This window comes from Octodon degus, unplaced genomic scaffold, assembly GCF_000260255.1.
Source record: "Octodon degus isolate 3935 unplaced genomic scaffold, OctDeg1.0 scaffold00194, whole genome shotgun sequence".
NCBI lineage: Eukaryota > Metazoa > Chordata > Mammalia > Rodentia > Octodontidae > Octodon > Octodon degus.
Window position 1 is genome coordinate 4,020,075 of NW_004524770.1, and position 23,797 is coordinate 4,043,871.

General features: G+C 32.9%; 1 protein-coding gene across 1 annotated transcript in view; it reads left to right on the plus strand.

Moving 5' to 3' along the window:
• Sycp2 (synaptonemal complex protein 2) overlaps window positions 1-18,429 on the plus strand; it is a 101,769-nt gene extending 83,340 nt beyond the window's left edge. Inside the window, exons 32-45 of the mRNA XM_004644207.2 lie at window positions 2,952-2,989; window positions 3,933-4,103; window positions 5,411-5,609; window positions 7,016-7,221; window positions 11,190-11,375; window positions 12,155-12,245; window positions 12,783-12,932; window positions 13,787-13,911; window positions 15,872-15,966; window positions 16,093-16,192; window positions 16,513-16,571; window positions 16,709-16,787; window positions 16,995-17,051; window positions 18,039-18,429. Of these exons, the coding sequence (XP_004644264.1) occupies window positions 2,952-2,989; window positions 3,933-4,103; window positions 5,411-5,609; window positions 7,016-7,221; window positions 11,190-11,375; window positions 12,155-12,245; window positions 12,783-12,932; window positions 13,787-13,911; window positions 15,872-15,966; window positions 16,093-16,192; window positions 16,513-16,571; window positions 16,709-16,787; window positions 16,995-17,051; window positions 18,039-18,113 (1,631 nt within the window). The 3' untranslated portion in view covers window positions 18,114-18,429. The remainder of the gene's footprint in view (window positions 1-2,951; window positions 2,990-3,932; window positions 4,104-5,410; window positions 5,610-7,015; window positions 7,222-11,189; window positions 11,376-12,154; window positions 12,246-12,782; window positions 12,933-13,786; window positions 13,912-15,871; window positions 15,967-16,092; window positions 16,193-16,512; window positions 16,572-16,708; window positions 16,788-16,994; window positions 17,052-18,038) is intronic.
• Window positions 18,430-23,797: the final 5,368 nt, after the last annotated feature.

The following is a 23,797-nucleotide window of genomic DNA, read 5'->3' on the forward strand; positions in this document are numbered from 1 at the left end:
TATCTTAAGCATTCCATCACTCTGTGTACCCACCATACATACTTTTTAGGAATTGATTTAGATCTAATAAAAATATATCAAAAGGAAAATTATTTGCAAAAGTTTTGATTACATCTTTGACAAAGTATTTTCCTAGAGTATGCCTCGTACCTTGTTTCTGTGATAGTGAGTCTTTTGAAGTAGCTCAATAAGAGTTTGAAGTAGATTTTGGCTAAAGATAATTACCACTTGTATAACTGAATATCAGTGCCACTGGCTGCCCAAACAGTCTTTATTCCATTTTTAAAACATCATGAAGTAATTCTGTTCTTTTCAATTAAATTTATATTTAAGAAAATCCATTTTTACTTTAGGAATTGTGTGTGGGGGGTGAAGATAGGTATAGTATGGCTTAGGAAATAAAAATAGTGAATTTTTCCCTGTGTTAACAGATTACATCGTAAAAACTAGTGAGTCTATATAGATGCATGGAGAAAAAGAGGAGCAGGATTATCATGTAGAAAGAGGTAGATATATGATGTAGCATAGAGTATTTAGGTAACGCAAAATTTGGATAGCTGGAATTCAGTTTTTATTTTTGGGAAAATAGTAAAAGTTGTGTCTGGTTATAGAGCCTGGACTCTGAAGCAGAATATTACAAGCCAGAGAGAAATGTGATAGGATTCATGTGTCTTCAGGGAGCTCACAGTTTAGTAGGATGACGTGTAAATAAAGACCTTCAAAATACAAAGCAGATAAAGTGCCTGCTTAGACAGAGCATAGCAGCTGGGGTTTAGTCCCTGGTGTACCATGCTGGTCTCACCCCTGGAGCGCTCTGAGACAGTAATTGAGACTGGGTATGATGGAGTATGCATCTAATCTTAGCATTTGGGAGGCTAAAAACAGGAGAATCACTGAGTCTGATCTATATAGTGAGACCCTGTAGACCCTGTACTAAATACATAAAAATAAAATAGAAAGTAGAAAATTAGAAATATCAATGAAATATTAGAAGTTAAAGTACTGTAATCAGAAATTATTTAAAAATTAAACTTCTTTCTGAATTATTTTAAATAGCTAGATAACAAGTTAATATGTGTGAACTGGGCTTATTAGGGGGATTAGAGAAAGTTCTTTCCAAATAAGGTTTTCTTTCTTGGCTTGCATAGTCTACTTTCTTAGGCTTCAGAGAATATTTAGTGGTCAAGATTTTTTTTTCAGGGGCTGAGGAGATAGCTCAATGGGATAAGTGCTTGCCTGGCAAGCTCAAGGTTCTGAGTTTGATTCCTGGTACCACCTAAAAAAAATTTTTTTTTCAGTTGTTATTTGTCATGGAAGTATCTTATTAGTCCATTAATTTTTGAAAGATAGTTTTGCAGGGTACATATATCTAGTTTGGAAGTTGTTTCCTTTAAGGGAAGCATTCTTGAAATACTTTATTCCAAGTTTTTCTTGACTTGCTGGTTTGTGTTGAGAAATCTGCCATGATTCTGATGGGCTTTCCTTCGTAAGTGATCTGTTTATTTTCTCTAATAGCTTTTAACATTCTGTTCTTTTGCTGAATTTCTGGGATCTTGATTATTGTGTCTGGGTGTAGATTTATTTTGGTTATGGCTATTTGGAGTTCTATATGCCCCACTTACTGTATGTCAGATTCTTTCCCTGTGTTTGGGAAATTTTCTGCTATTTTACAAATACTCTTTTTACGTCATTCATGTTTGACTTTTGCTTTTTAGTTGACACCTATCAGCCTTATACTGTTTTTCTTTGCATCATACTGCAGCTGTTGAATTCTTACTTTGATTCCTTGTTATTATAAAGAGCTCTTTCCTTTTATAATTGCTAACTACAACGCTGTCTTTAAGGTCTGAACATCCATCTTCAGTTTCATTCAAGTGGTTTTGCTAGCTTTCAATGGAATTTTTAATTTTATGAATATCTCTTCAAATCTGATTCATGCATTCTCATTCTTTTCTGTATTAGTCATTCAAGATTTACCATCATTTTTCTGAACTTTATTTTTAAAATAGATGTCTTCCTTAGATCAGATAATGTTTAGAAGATTATTTTGATATTAGAAAGTCAGACATGTTGGTGCATGCCCATAATTCCAGCACTTGGGAGTTTGAGGCAGGAGGATCATCTCTTAAGAATTTGAGTTTAAGGCCAGCCTAAACTACTTTCACCTTGTCTGAAAATAAAAAGGCGTAATGGTTGAAATACCAAAAAAAAGAGGCTAAAGGAAGGAGACTAAAGCTACTATCAATAGTAGGAGTATATCTTAGAAATATGACATTTGAAAAATGGAACATCATAGAAGTTGAACAGAATATGGTATTTTATATCGCTCGTTAAATTATTTAGATACATATCTATGAAGTAAAACTGTTCAAAACCAAGTACATGAGAAATTTCAGAATAGTTATTACCTATTATCAAAGGCAGAAAGTATATGAACATATTACTAAGTAGATTCAACATTATTTACAATCTAGATCTTAATTGAGTGGTAGCTTCTAGATAACTTGTTTTATATATGCTCTTATTTGTTTAAAAAGGTTTGATCATATAAAATTAGGATAAGGGAAATTAATGATACATAACAAATACTCTATAGTGAAAGTTATCTGTTTTTGGTATTTAACTTTTTAGATGAGTTTTTCATCAGCAGTATAGTACCATCAGGCTCCAATCTACAGTGTTTCAGGAAAAAGAAAAAGCAGCCTGTCATCCTAAAGGCCAGATTATTTGGTACAAGAAATAGAAGAGAGGAGAAATTAGAATTTGAGGGTGTCCCCTGTACTCCTTGAAACATGTGAAGGGAAGGTCATTGAATGTTGACTGATATCTATAAGAAAACAAATATGTATTCTTGTTCTTTGTATTATATTCATATATGCAAAATGTTCTAAGAAATTTAATGCCAATTTTTATCTCTTTGAAAATTTTAACCTTACTTTCCTGACTTGCAGGACCATCTTTGGATAAGGGCCAGCCAAGATCTAAAATGGTAAACCAAGGATTTGTATTCAACCATTCCTTCAATTTCTTCTTGTCATACAAAACAGTTCGTTGTCTCAGAGTTTTGCTAGCAGATTCTAATTTTCCACATCCCTATAATTTTTCATAATTGCAATTTTTCTCTTATTTTCTTTTTGGCCTTACTTGAAGTCTTTTTTTATTTTTTGGTTAGTAATATTTTTTTGCATATATTTCAAAAATTTTTTGTGTTTCAAGTTAGATAATGCATATCAGGTCTATCAGAGATTTAATGGTAGGGATTAAAAGGTGATAAAAAGATAATTGGAATGGGAATGTAAATTATTTTAAAATACTAGTGAGTCATTTTTTTTAGTATGTATGGATGTATGTATGGATGTATATATGGATGTATTTTGTGGAACTGGGGATTGAACTCAGGACCCTGAGCATGCCAGGCAAGCGCTTATTCTACTGAGCTATCTCCCCAGCCCCCTAGTGAGTCATTTTGTTTCTATCAGATATTTTATGTGGATTTTTCACACCAGTTGTATAGCAAATAACTTACATTTATTGTATCTCAAATTCTGATCTCTGTGATCAGTTTTGTAATCAGAAAATACTTAAACATTTTGTGAAGTATTTTAAATATTTTAAATAACTGGATAACAAGTTAATATGTGTGAGCTGGGCTTATTAGGGGGATTAGAGGCAGTTCATTCCAAATAAGATTTTCTTCCTTGGCTTGCATAATCTACTTTCTAAGCCTTCAGAGAATACTTAGTGGACAAGATTTTTTTTTTTTTAGGGTCCAGGGAGATAGCTCAGTGGAGTAAGTGCTTGCCTGACAAGCACAAGATCCTGAATTTGATGACTGGTACCGCAAAAAAAAAAAAAAAAGGTGTTTTTCATTTGTTCTTTGTCATTGAAGTATCTCATTAGTCCAATAATGTTCAGGAATTTTTATTCTAAAGGCACCCAATGAAAGCATCATTAAAAAAGTAGATGAGATAGTTCCAGATAGGAGAACCAGACTCCCGCGAAGAGCAACAAAAACCAAAAAGAATTATAAAGATCTCTCAAATTCAGAATCAGAGAGTGAACAAGAATCTGCATATTCATTTAAAGAGAAATTTCCAGGAAAGGTAAAATGGATCCAATTAAGATCTGTAATTTCTAAAAGCCTTTTAAATACAATAATATATATAACATATATATATATATATATAATTTATCTTATCTTTTTGAGTTAACCTATATGAGAATACTTTTTAATAGTAATTCTAAAAATTAATCCCAGTCAATACAATTTTTGTAAGTTATTAGTCACTGTTATGAAATGAATGTCTTAACTCTGCTAAAATTGTAACTTTAATGTCTTCAAATTGGATAAGTACTTTTATCTTTCCAAAGTTATGCTTCAGTGAAATTCAGGCTTTTGGAAAGCACTGCATTTTCTCATGAATAGAAGCAAAAATATCGATGTCTTATGTATTCCCACATGTACTTCTCAACCTTCTCCTGGCTTGTTTCTTATGTGTCAGAGTAATACATATTCCAATTTACCTTTTCTTCAATGTTTTTAAGTAAAATATTAAAAATATATAATTCTTACAATATGGCAGTTGCAATCTGAAGCACTTTATAGATTTATTTTCTTAAAATCTGACAAATAATGTAGGTAATTAATGCATCTACTGTCACCTCATTTTTCAAATGAGAAAATGGAGCTCCAGAGAAAGAACTTACCCAGGGTCCCTGAGTAAAAAGTAGTGAAGATAGGGTTTAAACCTACATGGTCTGGTTCTAAAGATAGGTGTCTTCTGACTAGTAGATGGTGCTGATGTTAAGTCATTAAGCCTACATTTTCTCTTACTTGCAACCTTGTTACCTCTTACCTAGAAGATTTTGAGGATTTTGTAAGTTACCTCCTTGTGTTCTGTCACTTTCAGAATCGAGTCTTTACAAATCACCTTTCATCTGTTCCTCTAAATACTCTGAAACAGGTTTATTTCCACTGTTCATCCATGTATATCGAGAACTGTAACAGTCCAATACTGTAGTCTTTGACATCCAAGTAAAACCTGGGCTTCTCAACTCCCTTTGATCTTCCTTATTCCCAGTATATCTTTTTCTCACCATTTTCTTTCACAGGCTTTTCAGTATTTCAAGTATTACTGAATCTAGAATTTTTTTTTTGTCCTTAACTGAATATAATCTTTGTTGAACTTTCATAGCATTTTGTTTCTGTCTGTGATATTTATTATAGCCTGTGTCTTAATGTTTTCCTTTGAATGTGTCTTATGCCATCTAGTCTAACAGTTTTTCTAGTGTCTAGGGCCTTGTTATGGTTGTATGTGCTACAGTAATATAAGATATTTAGTAAATATTTCAGTGTAATTTTTGTATTCCAATATATTTTTGTTCAAGTAAAGTTTATCAATATATTTAGGAGGAGAATATCCATTCCAGAACCAAAAATATGAAACTACCAAAGAAACAACAGAAAGTCATCTTGGCTGAAACACAAAAAGAACTTTCAAAACACCAGAAAAATTCATCTCTACAAAAAGATACCATAAGAGATAATAACTTTGACTTATCTCCTGTATCATTAGCTGGGAATCCATCATCTATAGAAGTAATGAGATGTCAGTAACATTTCATGTTATGTTACTTGAATAATCAGTAGTTTATTCTATGTTCTAATACATGAAAATTAAATTTTGAAGACTAATTTGGAGGAATGCATTTCAGATTACAACTTGTTAGAACTTAATTTTAGACTAGCTAATGCTTATAGCTTGGGTTTTGCTAATTTAGAGACAATGTTATTAAAATACTGAGTTTTTTGTACTAGTAAGTTAAAGAACAAATATTGCATTATGGAAAATAATATGTATTTCTAAGTTATAAGCTCAAGTAAGAGTTAAATTTTGTACTTCTAGGTGAAATATGTTTATAATTATAAGGATTTATATTTTTAAAAATCTTTTTATACTCCATTGACAAAAAGCCAGTAGATATCATGATTGTTCTGTAGAATCATTGGATTATTTCCTGAAGCAAGGACTGTTTTGCATTTATTTAAAAACAAATGGTACAAAAATTCATAGTCTTGGGCCGGCCAAATAGCTCAGTGGATTAAAGCACCTGTTTAAGCAGTCACAGGAACTAGGGTTTGATCCCTGGCCTGCCAGCCAGTCCCGCCCCTGGGGTGCCCTGAGACAGTGATTGAGACTGGGAGTGGTGGCACATGCCCTGTAATCCCAGCATGTGGGAGGCTGAAAACAGGAAGATCACAGTGAGTCCAATTTGTGTAGTGAGACCCAGTAGACTCTGTACTTAATACATAAAAAAATTCATATTCTTTGAAATTGGACATACATATGTCTTATATACAGCATGAGTTTATACTTTTATATAACTTTAAGTTCCATGTAAAAGTATTTTAAAACATTTCTAATGTTAAATAATTTGTTAAAATTCAGAACTTAAATAATTTAATGTGATAATGCTTTTCTTAAAGCAGCTTTGTGTTCTTTTTTTTTTTAATGCTCAGAAATACTGTGACTTTAGAGAATCACATGCTGAAAGACATATGCACATTCTCTGCTTCAGTCTGACCTCTCTTTAAGAATGCATTTATACCAAGACTTAACTCATAAGTAATTTTGTCTTTTTTATATGAAGGACATAGCACATACATTTCTTCAAGCTTTTTCTGATCATAAAATTCTGTGAATTTAATAACACTTCACTATGATGTCAGAATAATCAAGATAATACTATATTATGTACTATATGCCATAGATTTTTGTTTGAAATATTTTGAAAGTTTTTAAATTTTAAATTTAGCTGTCACTTTTCAAAGTCTTATAAAATATTTTTAACAAAATATTGTCTTAATTTATTGAAATTTATCTTTTTAAATAAAGCTAAGATTTGAGAACTTGTAAATGGGCATACTTTTAGGATTTAATTGTGGAATTTTTAAAGCAAATATCATCGATAACATTCACCTGGTATTTTGTTTGTGTTTTGTGGATCAATGTAGGTGTAGACAAGATAACAGAAGATGATTTTACTCGGGATTATGATTACATAACAAAATCTCTGTCACCATATCTGAAAACTTTATCACCTGGGTCTTTAAACAGTAACAGTGGAATTGGAAGTCCAGTAAACACACTGAAAAACAATGGGACAAAGTTACTAAGTGAAAGTGGAAGTTGTTCACCAGTTCCACCACCTCTCCTTTTGGTAAGGATGTTGTATTACTTTTTTATTATAAAATATATCTGAAAGTGGTAAATCATTTCCACATAATATTAATCAAATATGCACTATTTGTATTTGTAAGGTTTTAAATTTGTTATGGGAAGAAGATGGATATTTTGACAAATAAGATCAAATACCTAGCCTCAAGGAACTGAACATACTCAATGTAGCTATACAGGCAAAAGCACGTGGTAGCTTGAGAATATAACATACTAACAAGTATTCTGTGATAGTATTGATCACCTCCAGAGAGATTCTATTTACGTATAAAAAAGTTAAATGCATTTTATAAATTTGGATGGGTTTATCGCTGCAATACAGGTACTTCAGATTTCCCTATAATTCAGTCTAATTATTTATCTATACTTAGTGTCTTTTTCATCTACATGCTACTTTTGTTTTCACTTTCTAGTTTTATTTCCTATAAAGCTTTACCAAAATCGGCTGGCCAAATGGCTCAAGGGATTAAAGCACCTTCTGAGGCAGATACAGGTGTCAGGGCTTTGATCCCCAGCCTGCCTTGCTGGCCCCGCCCCTGGGGTGTGCTGAGACTGTGAATGAGACTGGTTGTGGCGGCATATACCTGTAATGCCCAGCACTTGGGAGACTGAAAAACAGGAAGGATCACTATAAGTCTGAGCTGTGTAGTGAGACCCTGTAGACCCTGTACTAAAAATATATAAAAATAAAAATGCTTTTTTTTTTTTTTGTACTATACAGCTCAGACTCATAGTGATCCTCCTGTTTTCAGCCTCCTCAGTGTTGGGATTATAGGCTTGCACCACCATACCCAGTCTTGGGGGCCAACTCAGTGCACTCAGGTGGGGGTGGCACAGCATGTGTTCTGGGAATCAAAGCCTGGTCCCTGAACTGTCCTGAGCAGGCGCTTAGTTCCCTGAGCTATCTCACCAGCCCAGAGTCTTTGTTTTCTATGTCTTCAAGAGTTGTTCCTATTTTGTTTTCAGTAAATGGTTTCTGCTGTAACATTAGATCTTTCATTAATTTGATTTTAGTTTAGTACATGGTGAGATATATGGTTCTAAACTCAAAGAGTCACAGGAGAAATTAAAGAACAAATAAGTCAGTTCTTAGAACGAAATGATAATGCTTGCATAGCATAACAGACACAATAAAAGTCCTACAAGGAAAATGTATAGTGGTAAATGACCAGATCAGAAAATCAAAACAAGCCCAAATTCATAACCTAGTGCTTCATCTCAAGGTCTTAGAAAAATGAGAACAATTCAAACCCAGTGCTTGATGGAAATGAAAAAGATCAGAGCGGAAAGTAATGAGATGAATACTAGAAACAAAGATTCAGTGAATTGAAGAGCTAGTTCTTTGAAAGACAAAATAGACAAATTTTTAGCCAGTGTTACCAAAAAATGGAAAGAAAAAGATGCAAATTAATGAAGTTAGAAATGAGAAAGATGACGAGCATGATGGCACATGCCTGTGGTCACAGCACTTGGGAGGTGGAGGCAGGAGGATCACTGAGTTTGAGACCAACTTGGGTTATAAAGTGAGCTCAAGGTCACTTTGAACTACATAGTGATACTCTGTATCAAAAAGAAAAAGAAAAAAAAAGAAACAAGAAATCAGAATAGACACTGAGATTCAAAAAAATTACTAGCAATTACTTCATGACACGTATACCAAATAGCTGTAGAACTCAGAAGAAATGGAGATTCCTAGATAAATATGAATTTCTAAAACTGAACCAAGACTTAAAAATCTCAAACAGTCCATTAACAAGCAATAAAACTGAAGCATTAATCATCATCATCGTTGTCATCGTCATCATCGTCGTCGTCGTCGTCATCATCATCAGAAAACCTACCAACTAAAAAAAGCCCAGGACCTGATCAATGTACAAATTCTACAAGTTCTTAAGGGAAGATTTAACACCAATACTTCTCAAACTTTTTAATGAAATTGAGAGGGCAGGAGTACTTCTAAATTCATTCTTAGAAGCCAACATTGTCCTGATTCCCAAACCAGACAAAGATCCAACCAAAAGAGAGAATCATAGGCCAATCTCTCTAATTTTTGCACAGTTGTAAAAACCCGTAACAAGATACTGGCAAGCAATGTGACAAATCATCAAAAAGAGTACACACTATGGTCAGTAGGCTTCATCTCAAGGATGTAAGGATAGTTCACATTCAAATCAATAAATGTAATTCATAACATAAAGAAGTGAGCACAAATATCAACATCCACTGTTAATAAAAGCTCTGAAGAAAATATACAAGGTCCTTGTCTTAGGTATACAAAATCCTTGTCTTAACATGGTAACACCACTTATAACCAACCTACTGCCAACATATTAAATGGGGAAAGACTGAATGCCCTCTGAAATCAACAAAATAAAGATTTCCATTATCAGAAATTCATATAATCCTTGAAACATTAGCCAGAGCAATCAGGCAAGAAAAAGAAATATAAGGGATACATAGAGGAAAGGACAAGATAAAAATATTACTTGCAGGATGACATCCTTTACACGACCCCAAAACTTCCATCAAAAGATTTTAAGAAATTACAACAAAACTCAGCTGTATAGCAGGATACAAAATAAGCACATATGGACTCTTAGAAAATTTTGCTGAGTTAGCACACATATTCAAATAAGGGAACTAAACAAAAAAAGGGGATACAGATGAATGTCCATTTTGTATCTGTGTATTCAAAATGGTTAGGATAGGTATATAGTTACATTCTTTTAATGAATAGAGGGATTTGTTCTAATAGTGTTTGTAAATATGATATCATGTCTGTATCTTGTACAGCAATTAACCACTAGGAAGAATGTATGCAATGTGTTAATTATTGAAACTGACCTACCAGTTTGGTTTGAAACTGTCTCATTGCTATTTGTTTCTCAATAAAATTATGGAGAAAATGTGATTATATTAAAGGCCCAGGAAAAAAATAAACACATAAAAATCAAAAGCATTCCTATACACTAATAATGAGCTCACTAATAAATCAGGAAAATAATACCATTCACAACACTATAAAAATATTTAGCTCTTAACCTAAGGAAGTGAAAAATGTCTGCAGTGAAAATCATGTAAGATTGAAAAAAAACAGCACATAAAAAAAATGCAAAAACCCCTCCTGTTTCTGGTTAGGCAGAATCACCATAGTTAACATGCATATACTTCCCAAATTAGTAGATTTAAGGCAGTCCCAATCAAAATAGTAACATAATTTCTCACAGAGCTAGAGAAAACACTTCTAAAATTCATATGGAATGAGAACATCGTGTGCATCTATTAATCTATTTGAAGGGTAGTTCAACTCATATACCTTTGCTTAATTTTTGTTTAGTTGATCTGTCTTACTTGTGATAGTGGAATATTGAGGCTTCCCATTATACACTAATTGTGTTGATGTTTATCAAATCTTTTGTGTCCATTAGAGTTTGTTTGATGAAGTTGGGTGCACTATACATTTATAACTAATAGCTCTTTCTGTTGAATTGTTTTGTTAACCAGTATGCAGTATCTTCCTCTGCCAAAGCACTTTTTTAAAAAATATATTTCAGAGGGTTTTTTGTTTGTAAGTATATTAAAAAGTTATTGGTTTTCATCCAACAATCTCCAGAGTTCTGTCAGAATTGTCTCCCCAGATTCTCTTGGATTTCCTTCATATACAATAAAGCAAAATGCTACTCATGGTAATTTTGCATTTCCTGGAATATAAAATCTATAATAGCAGGCATCTTTATTCCTTTATCCACAAGTTTTGGTAGATACTTGTTTTCAAATCGCTACTCTTTTGGTCTAAGAATTAGGGGTTGAATTTTAGCAGTAATCTAATAATTCCTACCAAGTTTAAGTAATTTGATTTAATGTTTCCTATTGTTACATTCAAATACTTTTTCATGACTTTAACGTGTTATCTTAATTTCATTTTCGTTGTGTATGTCTTACTCATTATAGCCCAGTCATACTCCAAGAAATATTAAAACTGTGGTGAATAGACAAAATATAAATTCTGTGATACTTACACAAGAAAAACAAAATTGTAACAGTTATTCAGATGTAAGCAGCTGTAGTTCAGAAAAACAGTTTATGGAAATTGAATCTCTACATATCAATGAAAACCATATACAAAGCAGAAGAGAGGTAATATGATACATTTTTCAAATTTTCCTTAAGATTTCCTTTTAAGAATCACATTAGTAGCCTATGATTCTAATTACTTTCATAGTACTTTTCAGTTATCACCTAAAAACGTGATGTTTAAAGTGTATAGAATAACTTGATTGCTTTGATAGAAAATGTTTAAACTTTTAAAATGAGAATAGTAATGACTTAAATACTTACTATTGAACTGTTGTACCCTTCACTTATACATTTATAATCAGAACTTTCTTCTGTCTTGATTACATAGCAATCTGGTTTGTTGAGTTTCTTATAAACATAAAAGTACATCAATAAGACATATTTTAATAACCTATATAATTTATACTTTTATACCTTTGAGAAGACTGAGATTTGAGCTATACCTGAGTGGATTGTTGAGTGTATACAGAATGAGGAGAAAAATAACAGTACCTGAAGTAAACATTTCTACAGGGAAAAAACCCAATCTGTCTATTCCTACAGTTAAAAAATAAGGTGTTATATGTGGAAAATGTGGTTTGAAAGAGTTTAAGCTTTTTCTGTGACTCTTTCTTAAAACAAGAAAAAACTGAATAGTCTGAAAAGGCAGATCATAACTATTGCTATAGGATTGATTAAATATAGAATCCAGGTTCATTCATGGTAATGTTAAAGATGAAAAAGGATAGAAACAACAATCTTAAGAGAGACTTGACAGCATTTCACATTAACTGGCTTTGGGAATGGATGATCAAAGGTTAGTCTAAGAGTACTTACATTTATTCTAATACGTATTTTAGGAAAGCCATTCAGCGTCTCCATTATCGATGTCTAGTGAAGAAAGAGAGAAAATATCCTTTGATGTGACTCATGACACTACTCACATGTCAGGTTTGTAATCATAGCCTTTTTAAAAAGAAAATATAATTAAAAAATACTTTTAAATTTTACCCAAAGAAGTTACATTTTTAAGCCAAACCATTATTCAGCTTAATGTCAAAATTTAAATTAGGTAGAATTTAATACAGTTGTTGAAAACAATGCAGATAATTAAATGAAATGATCGCATTTGAGGGCTGGCCAAATAGCTCAGCAGATTAAAGCGCTTGCAAACAGGCTGGGGGCCAGGGCTTGGGGGCTGGGGTTTGGGGGCCCGCGTTTGATCCCCTGGCCTGTTGTACCAGCCTTGCCCCCAGGGCACACTGAGACAGTGAGTGAGACTGGGCATGGTGGGGTGCACCTGTAATTCCAGCACTTGGGAGGCTGTAAACAGAATCACTACGAGTCTGATCTAGCAGTGAGACCCTGAACACTCTGTAGACCATTCCCTAAAATACAGAATAAAAAGAAAGCATTTGGTAAAAAGCAAGAAAATATTAAGTATTTTAATCAAAATTATATTACTATTATTTCTTACGTATTCCAAAGGCCTCACTCAACATCTTAGTTGCAAACGAATGTATATAGGAGATAATGTAAGTAATTTCAATGAAGTGGAAATGGAAGAAGTAAGGAGCATGCACTTACTTCCCAAAAGATTCTGTAAAACTGAAGATGTAGATCATCACACCTACAAAAGTAAGCAGATCTAAAACCTGTGATAAAATGCAGTTATTTGGGATGACTTAATCCACAAAACAAACTCCTTTGTACAGACAACTTTGGATAAATTCAATTTGGATGAGTTTGTTTCACAAATTTTATTTTGTATGAATAATATTGTAATAAAGGTCTAAAATACTCAGGGATCCTCAATAACTTATCACTTACTACTGCATGTAAGTGTTCAATAGTTATGAATTATTGACATTACTGTGTCTAAATGCTTGTATTAATAATAATATAGGGGCTTGCCGGTTAGCTCCATTGTTTAAGTGCCTGTTAAATAGGCACTTTGATCCCCAGCTCCACATGCCACACCTGACTGCAGGTAGACTCCAGGTCTGGGGATCGCTCCCCCAGCCTGCTGTGCCAGCCTTGCCCTCAGGGTGTGCTGAGGCAGTGACTAAGACTGGGCATGGTGGCGCACACCTATAATCCCAGCTCTTGGGAGGCTATAAACAAGTGGATCACTACGAATCTGATCTAGTAGTGAGACCCTGAACACCCTGTAGACCCTCCCCTAAAATACAAAATAATAGTAATAATAATAATAATAATAATAATAATAATGTCAAGCAATTAAACAGTAGTCCCTAAGTGGGCCACTTAAAAGTTGCCATTTTTGCCTTAATAGCTCTGTCAAAAAGTTCTTTAGTAAGTCAGAATAATTGCATTTTGAAATTAATAAAATGACAAGGCCTGGTTTTCATTTTATAATCCTTAGGTCAAACATAGAATATGAAAATAAGATTTTGTTCTTAGTCTAGTGACAAGATTAAATTTATAATAATGAATATTTTAACTTAACCTGACTGTTTTCATTTTTTTAGTGTTTGAAAGTTTATCTCCATTATCAACAAATGATTCCTTAATTCCTGAGAACTGGAAAAATCACCTTCCAGGTGCAGGCATGATATGTGAGAAGCTCAATTCCCAATTTAAGAGGAAGATTCATGTGTGTATAGTCCTTTATATTTTATACTCAACAATATAATATGCTACACTTTAGACTCTTGACCTGTTGTATCCTTAGGCAATGAAAACCTCATTTCATGAATACAACTTTCTTCATATGTGAAAAATTGAAATAATAATTAGATTAAAAAATTATAAGCTGTGTTTTGCTCACTTCTAAAATCTTGTCTATTATCTAAATTCTTTATTTTTTCAACTAGTTCTCTTTTGTACTGTTTTCCTTTGTGGTTTAGTATTTTAATTCTTCTGTAATTTTTCTTTGATATTCCTGAACAGTTTCTTTTTATGCCTTATTTTTAGACATTTTTTCATCTCACAGAAGTGACTGTTAGTGAGGGTACTATAAAATAATATGTTACATGTCTCAGTCATTTAGATTTTTTTAATCTTTTATTTAATTATTTGGTACAGGGTCTCATTACGCAACTTAGACATGTAGTGATCCTCCTGTCTCAGCCTCCCCAGTGCTGGAATTACAGGTGTGGGCCACCATGCCTTGTTTTGGTGGCTGGCATGGTGTGCCCAGGGTTCAGGGACCAGACCAGGGTGGCATGCAGTACCAAGGATTGAACTTGGGTCCTAGTGCTTGTCAGACAGGTACTTAGACTGCTGTGCTGTCTCTCCAGCCTGTCAGTCACTTTCCTCCATGGGACAAAATACCCAACACCTATAACTTAGAAAAGGATAGGTTTATTTTGACATAACATTAGCAGGTTGAGCGGCCCTGCTGTAGAGAGAAGCTATATCCCTTGTCAGCTTCAGCCAGGTACTCTTCCAGATCACAACTGCAGTGACCCTCCTGTTACCCCCAGATCCCAGCTCCGAACAGCACATTCAGCTATGAATACAACAGTGGATTACAACAGCGCTCCCATGATCAAATCGCCATCCAAAAGCCTGACCTCAAAATATATTGAGTCTTTGGGGGACATTGTGCATCTAAATGATGACCTTGTACTACCAACTTTGTTCTACCAGCTTTGTACTTCTGTATGAATAGTTCTTAAGGCACCAGTGAAGTGATATACACTATGCAAAAACACCTTCTAAAACAATTTTTAATCATTAGTAATTTTTCCCCATTCTTTCCTTTTATGTGTATGGAAAGGAGCAGTTAATGCTTAATTTTTGTTGTTTTCTTGTCTTTTTTTCATTTATTTCCTATTTTTCCCTTATTTTCTTATAGCTGTTTTCTTTTTCCAGTTTTGCATGCATATATCTGATAGTTTGAACCTATGCAGTACAGCAAACACTGTCGAATTCATATTATTTTGTTTGATGAAGTTCTGTATCATTTCTAATTCTTTCATATTACTATTCTGTATTCTTAAAAATAAATCTGTAAATTTCTTTTTTAAAGAATAGATGTTTTACAGCCTTCAGCACCATCTCTTCCTTGCCCTTTTCCTCTCCGTAGGAGTAAAATAAGGAATTATTTAAAATTCTATACATTTATTTGCCTAAAGGCAACCTGACCTCAATAATGAAGCCCTAATTTATAAATTCTCTAAATATGAATAATAATTGTGATTATGGCTTTTAGTATGTGCTGTAGAAGAAAATTATAATCATTGGCATTTTTTTGTAAATATAGAGTGATTATGATACTCTCATTAACAACTTCTCAGTCCTGAGTCAAAACCTCAGGGGCCGGGGAGATGGCTCAGTAGAATAAGCGCTTCCCTGGCAAGTGCAATGATCTGAGTTCAATCTCTGGTTCCGCCAAAAAAACCCAAAAAACAAAACTTCCTGATACAATCAGACACTGCTCTGACTGAGCTAGTTTTATCAAAATTTCAGTGTAAATAATTAAGATTTTAATTATTTACTTTTGTAGTTCTTCTTAGTCACTTACATTTCATGGAAAAGGCTTTCCTGTTAATGTTCTTGATAGATTGTTTTCTAAAGGTATTTTAAGTAAAAATGAGTATTTTTTTCAGATCCGACATAAAATGACAGATTATTTTACTAAGCAGTCTTGGAAAACAGTTCAGCAGCATGTGAAAACAATGAACCATCAAATTCAGGAGTACAGGTCTGTAATCTATTGTGAAAACTTCTGAATGCTATACAGTCATGTATTGGGAATACGTGTTCTGGATGTATTGAGAATATATGTTCTGCTATTATTTTTAAGTTATCTCATTTTGTTTTTTAATAGGATTAAAAGACTTGATAAATTCCGGATGAATATCATGGAACAGCTAGAGAAGTTTGAAAAAGATTCGCAGTCTTTAGAAAATTTAGAGAAGGAATTTGTGGTTTGTGCTTTTAAAATAGTTTTAAACTCTTAAAAAGCGATGGTTAAATAAACTTGTACTTTGTTCATTGAGAGAACCTGAAACATGCACACTCATACAAACATTTAAACTAACAATATTTTCATGGTGCATATCTTTGATAATACAGAACAAATTTTGATTTTACTTTTGTATTTCAATTTGAAAGATTGTATAACACATGGGATATTCTGAGCATGTAGCTAAATCATTTAAATTTGGAATATTAGCAATATACTTATTTTGTGAGGCTTTAATTTTTATATATTACAGTAAAATAGTTCTTGTATCTTAAAATTTAGGACTTTTCAGAAAAGATACATCAGCAGTTCAGAGACTATCAGAGAGGTGAAGAGCAGAGGTTAGTACACTGTTCTTAATGACTGGGGTGTACAAAATTAGGTTACATGGCTAACAAGTTTATATTGAAAAATTACATATAGGATAAGATTTCAATTCTTGATGAATACATAGTTAACTAGTTACTTTGTTTGCTAGGCTTCATCTTCTGAAAACTTCATTGCATAAAAATGTCTTACATAAAACTGATTATGAAGAAACTGTTTTTACATCAGAGGTAAGATTTATATATATATATTTTTTTTTTGGCAGAACCGGGGATTGAACTCAGATCCTTGCGTTTGCCAGTCAAGCGCTTATCCTACTGAGCCATCTCCCCGGCCCCCAATTTATATTTCTTTATACTAAATTACTCTTGATTTTGGTTACTCTCTTGGCTGTTGAGACTATAAATTTCATGGACAATACATTTGCTTACATTCAGGTAGGTGTGATGAAAGAAAATTTGAAAATGCTGCAAGAAAGGCTTCTTATGGAAATGGTAAGCTAGCTAAGTTTGTTTTACAAATGGAAAAAGTATTTTTATGTTTTAATGGGAATTTTACAGAGTTCTTTTTCTTCTTCTTTCTCCTTCTTTTCCTTTTCTGTTGGGAGAAGGTAATTTTAGCCCAGTGACTCAGGTTCTTTAAATAATGGGAATGTAGAGTAATACAGTGGGTTAATTTTAAATGAGTGCCTCTTGCGGGGATAAAAGAATATAAATTTGCAAATGGAAAAATTAGGTGGGAGAATAAATTCTTGGCACTGTTTATAAGCACTATGCACTACAGCAGCACAGAACTACCTAGAAAGACTAGTTCATGAAAGAATTATTGTCCACTTGGACAAAAAGATTTCATTTATTTGGACTTCAACTATAAAAATAGTTGAATTTGCAAAGGCCAAGTAGGCAAGTAGCTAGCTTCTTGAGGAAAAGTACACGTGGCAGGGAGCTAATGGCATTGCTTTGAATGAACATGTTTGTGTGTTTTCTCCGAGGTGGGAGGTGTTTTAAGTGTAAGTGTTTAAGTGTGCCATTGATCTTTTCTGTACAAAGTATGTTAATATACTTGTGAAGTTTTTACACACCATCAAGCTGAAGTAGTAGGGGATCAGGAGATTGTAACTGACCTAATGTAACATTAAGCAAGTAAGAATCTTTCTTGACTATGTTGATCTCTGTTGAAATTTTCTTGTAAGTTACTTTTATTTTACACTCTTCCTCTATAATTCAAATCTAAATTTCATGGTTGTGGGAATTTGAAAGACTGTGGGTCTTCTCCAAGTTTATCACCTTGAATATTTCTGATTATAGAATTCTCGATACTTAGATAAGCTGCAGACCATGGGGGACTGGTTAGAACAAGCACTGATACCCAAGACCTTAATCAAAGTTTTAAAATGAATCTATAATAGATTTTTTTCTATTTCATTTGTTAGTTCATAGAGATAAAAATAAAAGCTAACTGTGTTTTTCTCTTGGTCATAGCAAGAAGAGGAACTTCTTAATGTGCACAGAGGACTGATGTCATTATTCATGGCTCATGATAGAAATGACGAGTGAAATCTAGTTGTGATAAATTTTTCTAATTATTGTTTTATGTGTGTAGCTATGCAAATAGGAGTAACCCTACAAAAATATAAGTACACATTATAAGGCAAGTGTACCTGTGTAGGCGCTCCCAAATTCACAGACCTGTCTTCTTACAGATCAGATAGAATAGTGTAACATGACTTCAGGCTGCACAGTACGGTTTTTTTCTTTCATAGAATATTTTGAAAAAACTAGTAAATGGGATGGCTTATTTTTGTTGTGATATTTAATAAATTAACTGTAATTGCAAAACTAGTTTAATAAATTTTATTATATAATATACATATAATTTTATATAGTTTTGATGAAATAAAGTATATTATTAAAATATACTTACTAGTTCAGAATATGTAGGTAATACAAATGTAGCCATACTTAGAAAAGAGAGAAAAATCTCTGATTTAAAATATTTACTTGAATGATAGGTAGATCAGTACATTTGGGAAGATAATTTATTCAGCTATGGCTCCAATGTATTAGGTACTAAATGGCCTAAAATTGTTAGTATGTTGCTTAAAATATTTTAATTCATTGTAGATGTTTTAACTCATAGGCTAGCTGTTTGGCAAGTACATTTTAAGCTCCTGTTTTTCACTGAAATGTGTTGCTGGATCATTCTATCAAAGTGGATATTTGATTTGCATTAATAAAGTTGAAATAAATGCTGTCTCACTTGATTAAATATTATGAAATTATTTTATATATCAAATTTTTTTCTATTTTATGAACACTGAATTAAATGATATTCTTCTCTAGCCAGACAAATGTAATACAGCCAGCCTTATTATTCGTTGTATAAATGGTAGAATATTTGGCTGAGTATTTATTTTATTTTATTTTATTTTATTTATTTATTTTGTGGAACCGGGGATTGAACTCAGGCCCTTGCACTTGCCAGGGAAGTGCTTATTCCACTGAGCCATCTCCCCAGCCCCCTAAGTGAGTATTTAAATATAATAAAATAAAGCAGCTTCTTGTGGCAGGATAGCTCAGTGGACCAAAGCGCCTATTTAGGCAAGTTTAGGTAAGCGCAGTTACCACGGTTCAATCCTTCGTACCACATGCCATGCCAGCCCCCGCCCCCCTCCCGCCAGTGTGAGCTGATCAGGCCAGAGTCCAGGTGTGGTGGCACACACCTGTAATTCCAGCACTGGGAAGGCTGAAAACAGGAGGGTCACCACAAGTCTGCAACAACCAAATACATTAAAAAGTAGCTTCTTAATCAAAATGAGGGAAACACTTTTTAAGTTTCATATCAGTCTCCTCATTTAGTGATTATCAGATTAGATTTATTGATGAGGCAGTGGGGCTTCTGTTTCAAGAGGGAGTTACAGCTCTACTATAGTATTAACCACTACTCAAATTGTAATTTGGGTTGCTTTGTGAGTTTAGAACTAATCCCATTATACATGACTTACCTATTTAGCTCATCTTAAAAGACCCTTAAGTTTTTACAGCATACTTATTACCATACTATGTTATATGTATAATCTATCCCAAGTTCATACTTCCAGCCATTATAACCTTTCCACTAGAATTGTTATTACCAACAGAACCTCAAACTCTTAGTTTCTAACATTCATAGCATCCAGCCTGCTATCTTCCCAGCTTGCTTTCTAGACAGGACATTCACTCCACTTTTTCTCTTATCATCCTTCCTAAGCATGTCTTTTCTTATATACTCATTCTCTGGCCCATAGTCTAAATAATAATGTCACCCCTTTTTCTCCTCTCAGCCTTATCTAATAATCCACAACCCTTATTTTACAAGCTGAACAACTCTGAAGAAAATTATATAATTAAGTTTAAAATTAGTGGCAGCATAATCCAGCATGCTCAACAGTCCTTATTCTGCCCTATATATTTGGCTTTATTACATTTCCAGATTATTTTTCCATAATTCTTTACCTAATGGATAAAGCAGCTGATAGCTTCTCCTCCCAATTTTCTCTTCTTTACCCTAAAATCAAATGTTATCTGTATCAATACCAACTTTCTGATTTCTCTTTTGTTTCAGTGGCTTATTTGCTTAAGGACAAGTCACCTACTCGTGCAAGTCCAAGCCTATGCCCCTGATATCTCATTGAAATAACTTAGAGAACCACTGTTTGTATTGCCACATCTGATCTCTTAGCATGGCAGTGCTATTGCACATTTAAAATCCTTGGCTGGCATGTAGTTGTTTCTGTTTTCTAGCTTCTGCTTACCTCTTTATGTGACCTCATTTCTAGTCTCTCACTTTTGTTCACTATATTTTCCCCTTTGGTCATTTTATCCAGTCCCATGTAACAGCTGTCTCTAGTGTTGATTCACAATGTATGAAAATTTTGATATTAGAATATTATATATAATGCTTTATGGGCACTTTTAATAAGCATCTCAACTCTCTAAACAAGGGCCTCTCTTCATTAGTTTTTAGTTCCTTTCCATCTTTTTCAGTGTGTTTCAAACACGCAAACATCATTGCTTAAATAGCTGTGTGTGTGTGTGTGTGTGTGTGTGTGTGTGTGTGTGTGAGAGAGAGAGAGAGAGAGAGAGAGAGAGACTGACTGGGAAACCCAGAACTTATTTTGTATTTTGAGAGTCTTGCTTAGTTACTAAGTTGCCCAGATCCCCAAGCTGGGCTCAAATTTCTGAACCTTCTGCCTCAGTCTCCTAGAGTGCTGGGATTACAGACTTGCATCACTACACTAGCAAAGGAGATAAATGTTTTTAAAGTCATGCATAGTCACATGGCTTTTCTTTTATTGAATCATTGGAAGAATTGTGTAGGCAAGTTGCATGTGCATAAACTGTATTGCTATGATGATTACTTGTACTCATTAGTTTTAGATTTTTAAAAACACATTATGTAAAAGAAAATTGAAATAACACTGATAGCATCTGCAGGAAAATAAACCAACACACAGTGTGCTTAGAGAAAGAAATATGTTATATGCATCTTCTGATAATGCTTTTAGCTTATGCTGTGTTAACAATTATGTTAAGTGAGTGGGTTGTCACAATAATGAGATGCTGCCCTTTAATATCTGCAAAGTTTTATTTGCCTGATTTAATGCGCATTTTATACAAGCCCAAGAATTAACTTCAGCCTCATTTTAGAGTAAGTATTGAAGTTTGAAAGAGTTGATATTAAAAACTTGTAAACTTGCTAAGAAAATTTAACTATGTCAGTTCTGTGTAATTTATACTAAGTTTTTAACTTTTGTATAGGAGTCATACAACATTGTCTGAAAATTTATTACGTGTGTGTGTTTTAGACATTGAGGGAAAATTGAAAATTTTGTTTTATGTGTATTTACATAATCCTTTCAGATATAACCATTTTAAAATGTTATTCTTAATTCATTGGCCTTAAAATTTTTTTAAAGCCTAACTACATCTGTTCTGTGAATTACTGGTTGCAGACCCCAAGTTTAAAGGTAAAAAATTTTAAATCATAACTCTTTGATCTTTTTACTTTCAATTCATTTTACTTTTTCACAAAAGTAGTGATCTAAATAAATTTTTCATTGTCAGGAACATGAGTTATTTATTAAACAATACAGATAAAAATTCTTGACTTTTCTATTTAGGACATAAAAAAATTAAATGATCACTGTAACTAATGACCTATGTATCTTACCTGGGTTGGAATTTAATACCGTATAGATGTAGATTTGCTACATGTTATTAACCAAATTGAGCTATAAAGTGTTAACTATTCCAGAAGGACAAATGGAAAAGAACATGAAAAAAAGGAAAACATTTATACTACTATAACTAGGTAGACATGTAAACTCTACAGTAATCACTGTAAGTTATCTAAATGCCACCAAATCCTGACGCTATAGACAGTCAGGACCAGCTTATAGGCCAGTGTATCCTTTGAAAGCATACTACACTGAATTGTTTACACACAGCATAGCCTTTAATTCCACATCAAACTTGCGGACTAGAGTAACAAATTCTGCCAGCTTTAGCAAATGGAACTTCACACTAGGCACTGAGCTCAAGGCAGTTTTTGAGCTGTTCTGTCACCATCACTAACAGTTATTGTACATGAACACTTCACACTTACTTCTAAGTTTCTTCACATATCCAGTCAAAAGTTGAAGTAAGCATGGAAAACACTGTGAGTACACAACTAAAGTAGAATTTAGAATAAAATCATATACCAAGAAATTAATACACACAAATCTAACATGGGATATAAAGTTAGAGCAAAATGATAGTTTTGAGACTCTTATTCCATAGTAGGCAACCTCATTATAACCAGGAGTTAGGTTAGGTGGAAATCAGGGCAATAAATGATGATGTGAGCCAGTCTTCTAGGACATGTGCTTAAATTTTAGTAATGTATTCAGTGAGTGTGTCTTTGAAAAAGAATATAAAACTGCATTTAAAAACTAATATTATGTATATATTAGTATAGCATATTGGAAACTCTAAATATAAAAATTAAGCGTGTTTACCATATTGAGTTCTCTCCCATTGCCTATCAAAAAATTAATGTTTAGAATTTCTGTCTTTACATATTTAAGGCAATTTATGATTGAGTTTTAAAGACTTCTTCAAAAAGATGATTTTTATATATTTTAACATAATAGAGTACTGCTCAGTTTTCATACAGGTGTGTAGCTGCTACTAACTGGTTGCTTTTTCATTGTTCATTCTAACATGTTTTGTCTGAATATGAACTGATCGTATATTCTTGATATCATCCAAAACATAGAGGGGAATAATCAGGCATAATTTACGGGAACTGCCTTTTTGAGAACTTTTTTATCTTTTCAGTTTGTTCATTGGCTTATGTATCTTCTGAGATGTTTTCCCATGAAAAGCTTAGAAGTCTCTTAAGAAATAGGTACTGGAAGTCTGCTGGAATAGTTTGATAGTTCAACTGGGATATTTCTGGACTTGAAATTACTGTTGAATAACTATAGATCTACACCTAAAAACTTCAGTCTTATCATCAATTTATAAGATACAGACCTGTAGTTACCAGATATTTCCACAAGATGGACCTCTTGGTGTGTAGGTGTTTTTTTTGTGTTTTATTTTTCCAGTTTGATTTGCCAAAAAATTATTCAGGGGATAAAATTTCAAAAGTTCCTTTAAAATTTCTAAATGTATTTTTCACAAAATCATATGATACACCATTCTTCCGTTATATATTAACTTAAAATTTGATGGCTATTTCTGGGAGAAATTTAATTTCCTTTTACACATACCATCTATAAAAATCTTTTAAACTCCTTAAAAGCAGAATGATTTCATTATTTAAGTACTGCCACTTTAACAATGTTTTCTGAAAATAGAATCAAATGAGTTATAAAGTCAATACGTAAAAATCTCATTACTATTATCAGTAATGAATTCTGGTAATTTATAAATTGTTTGTTTTATTGAACAAGAAACCAAAAGTAGCCTTTTCTAGACTTTAGATTTTTATATATAAATGTTCTCAAACATATACAACATGTGGAAATTTTATATATGCATATATCTCACCATTAAAATATGGTTTATGAATTTCCTTTTCTTCCGTCTGACATGAAATAAACTTGAAAAGTGATATACTTCTTTAATGCAGAATTAAGTATACTTAAATACAAAGTAAATAATACTTCATTAGTATGTATCCTTTAACCCTGATAATACCTAATAAAAAT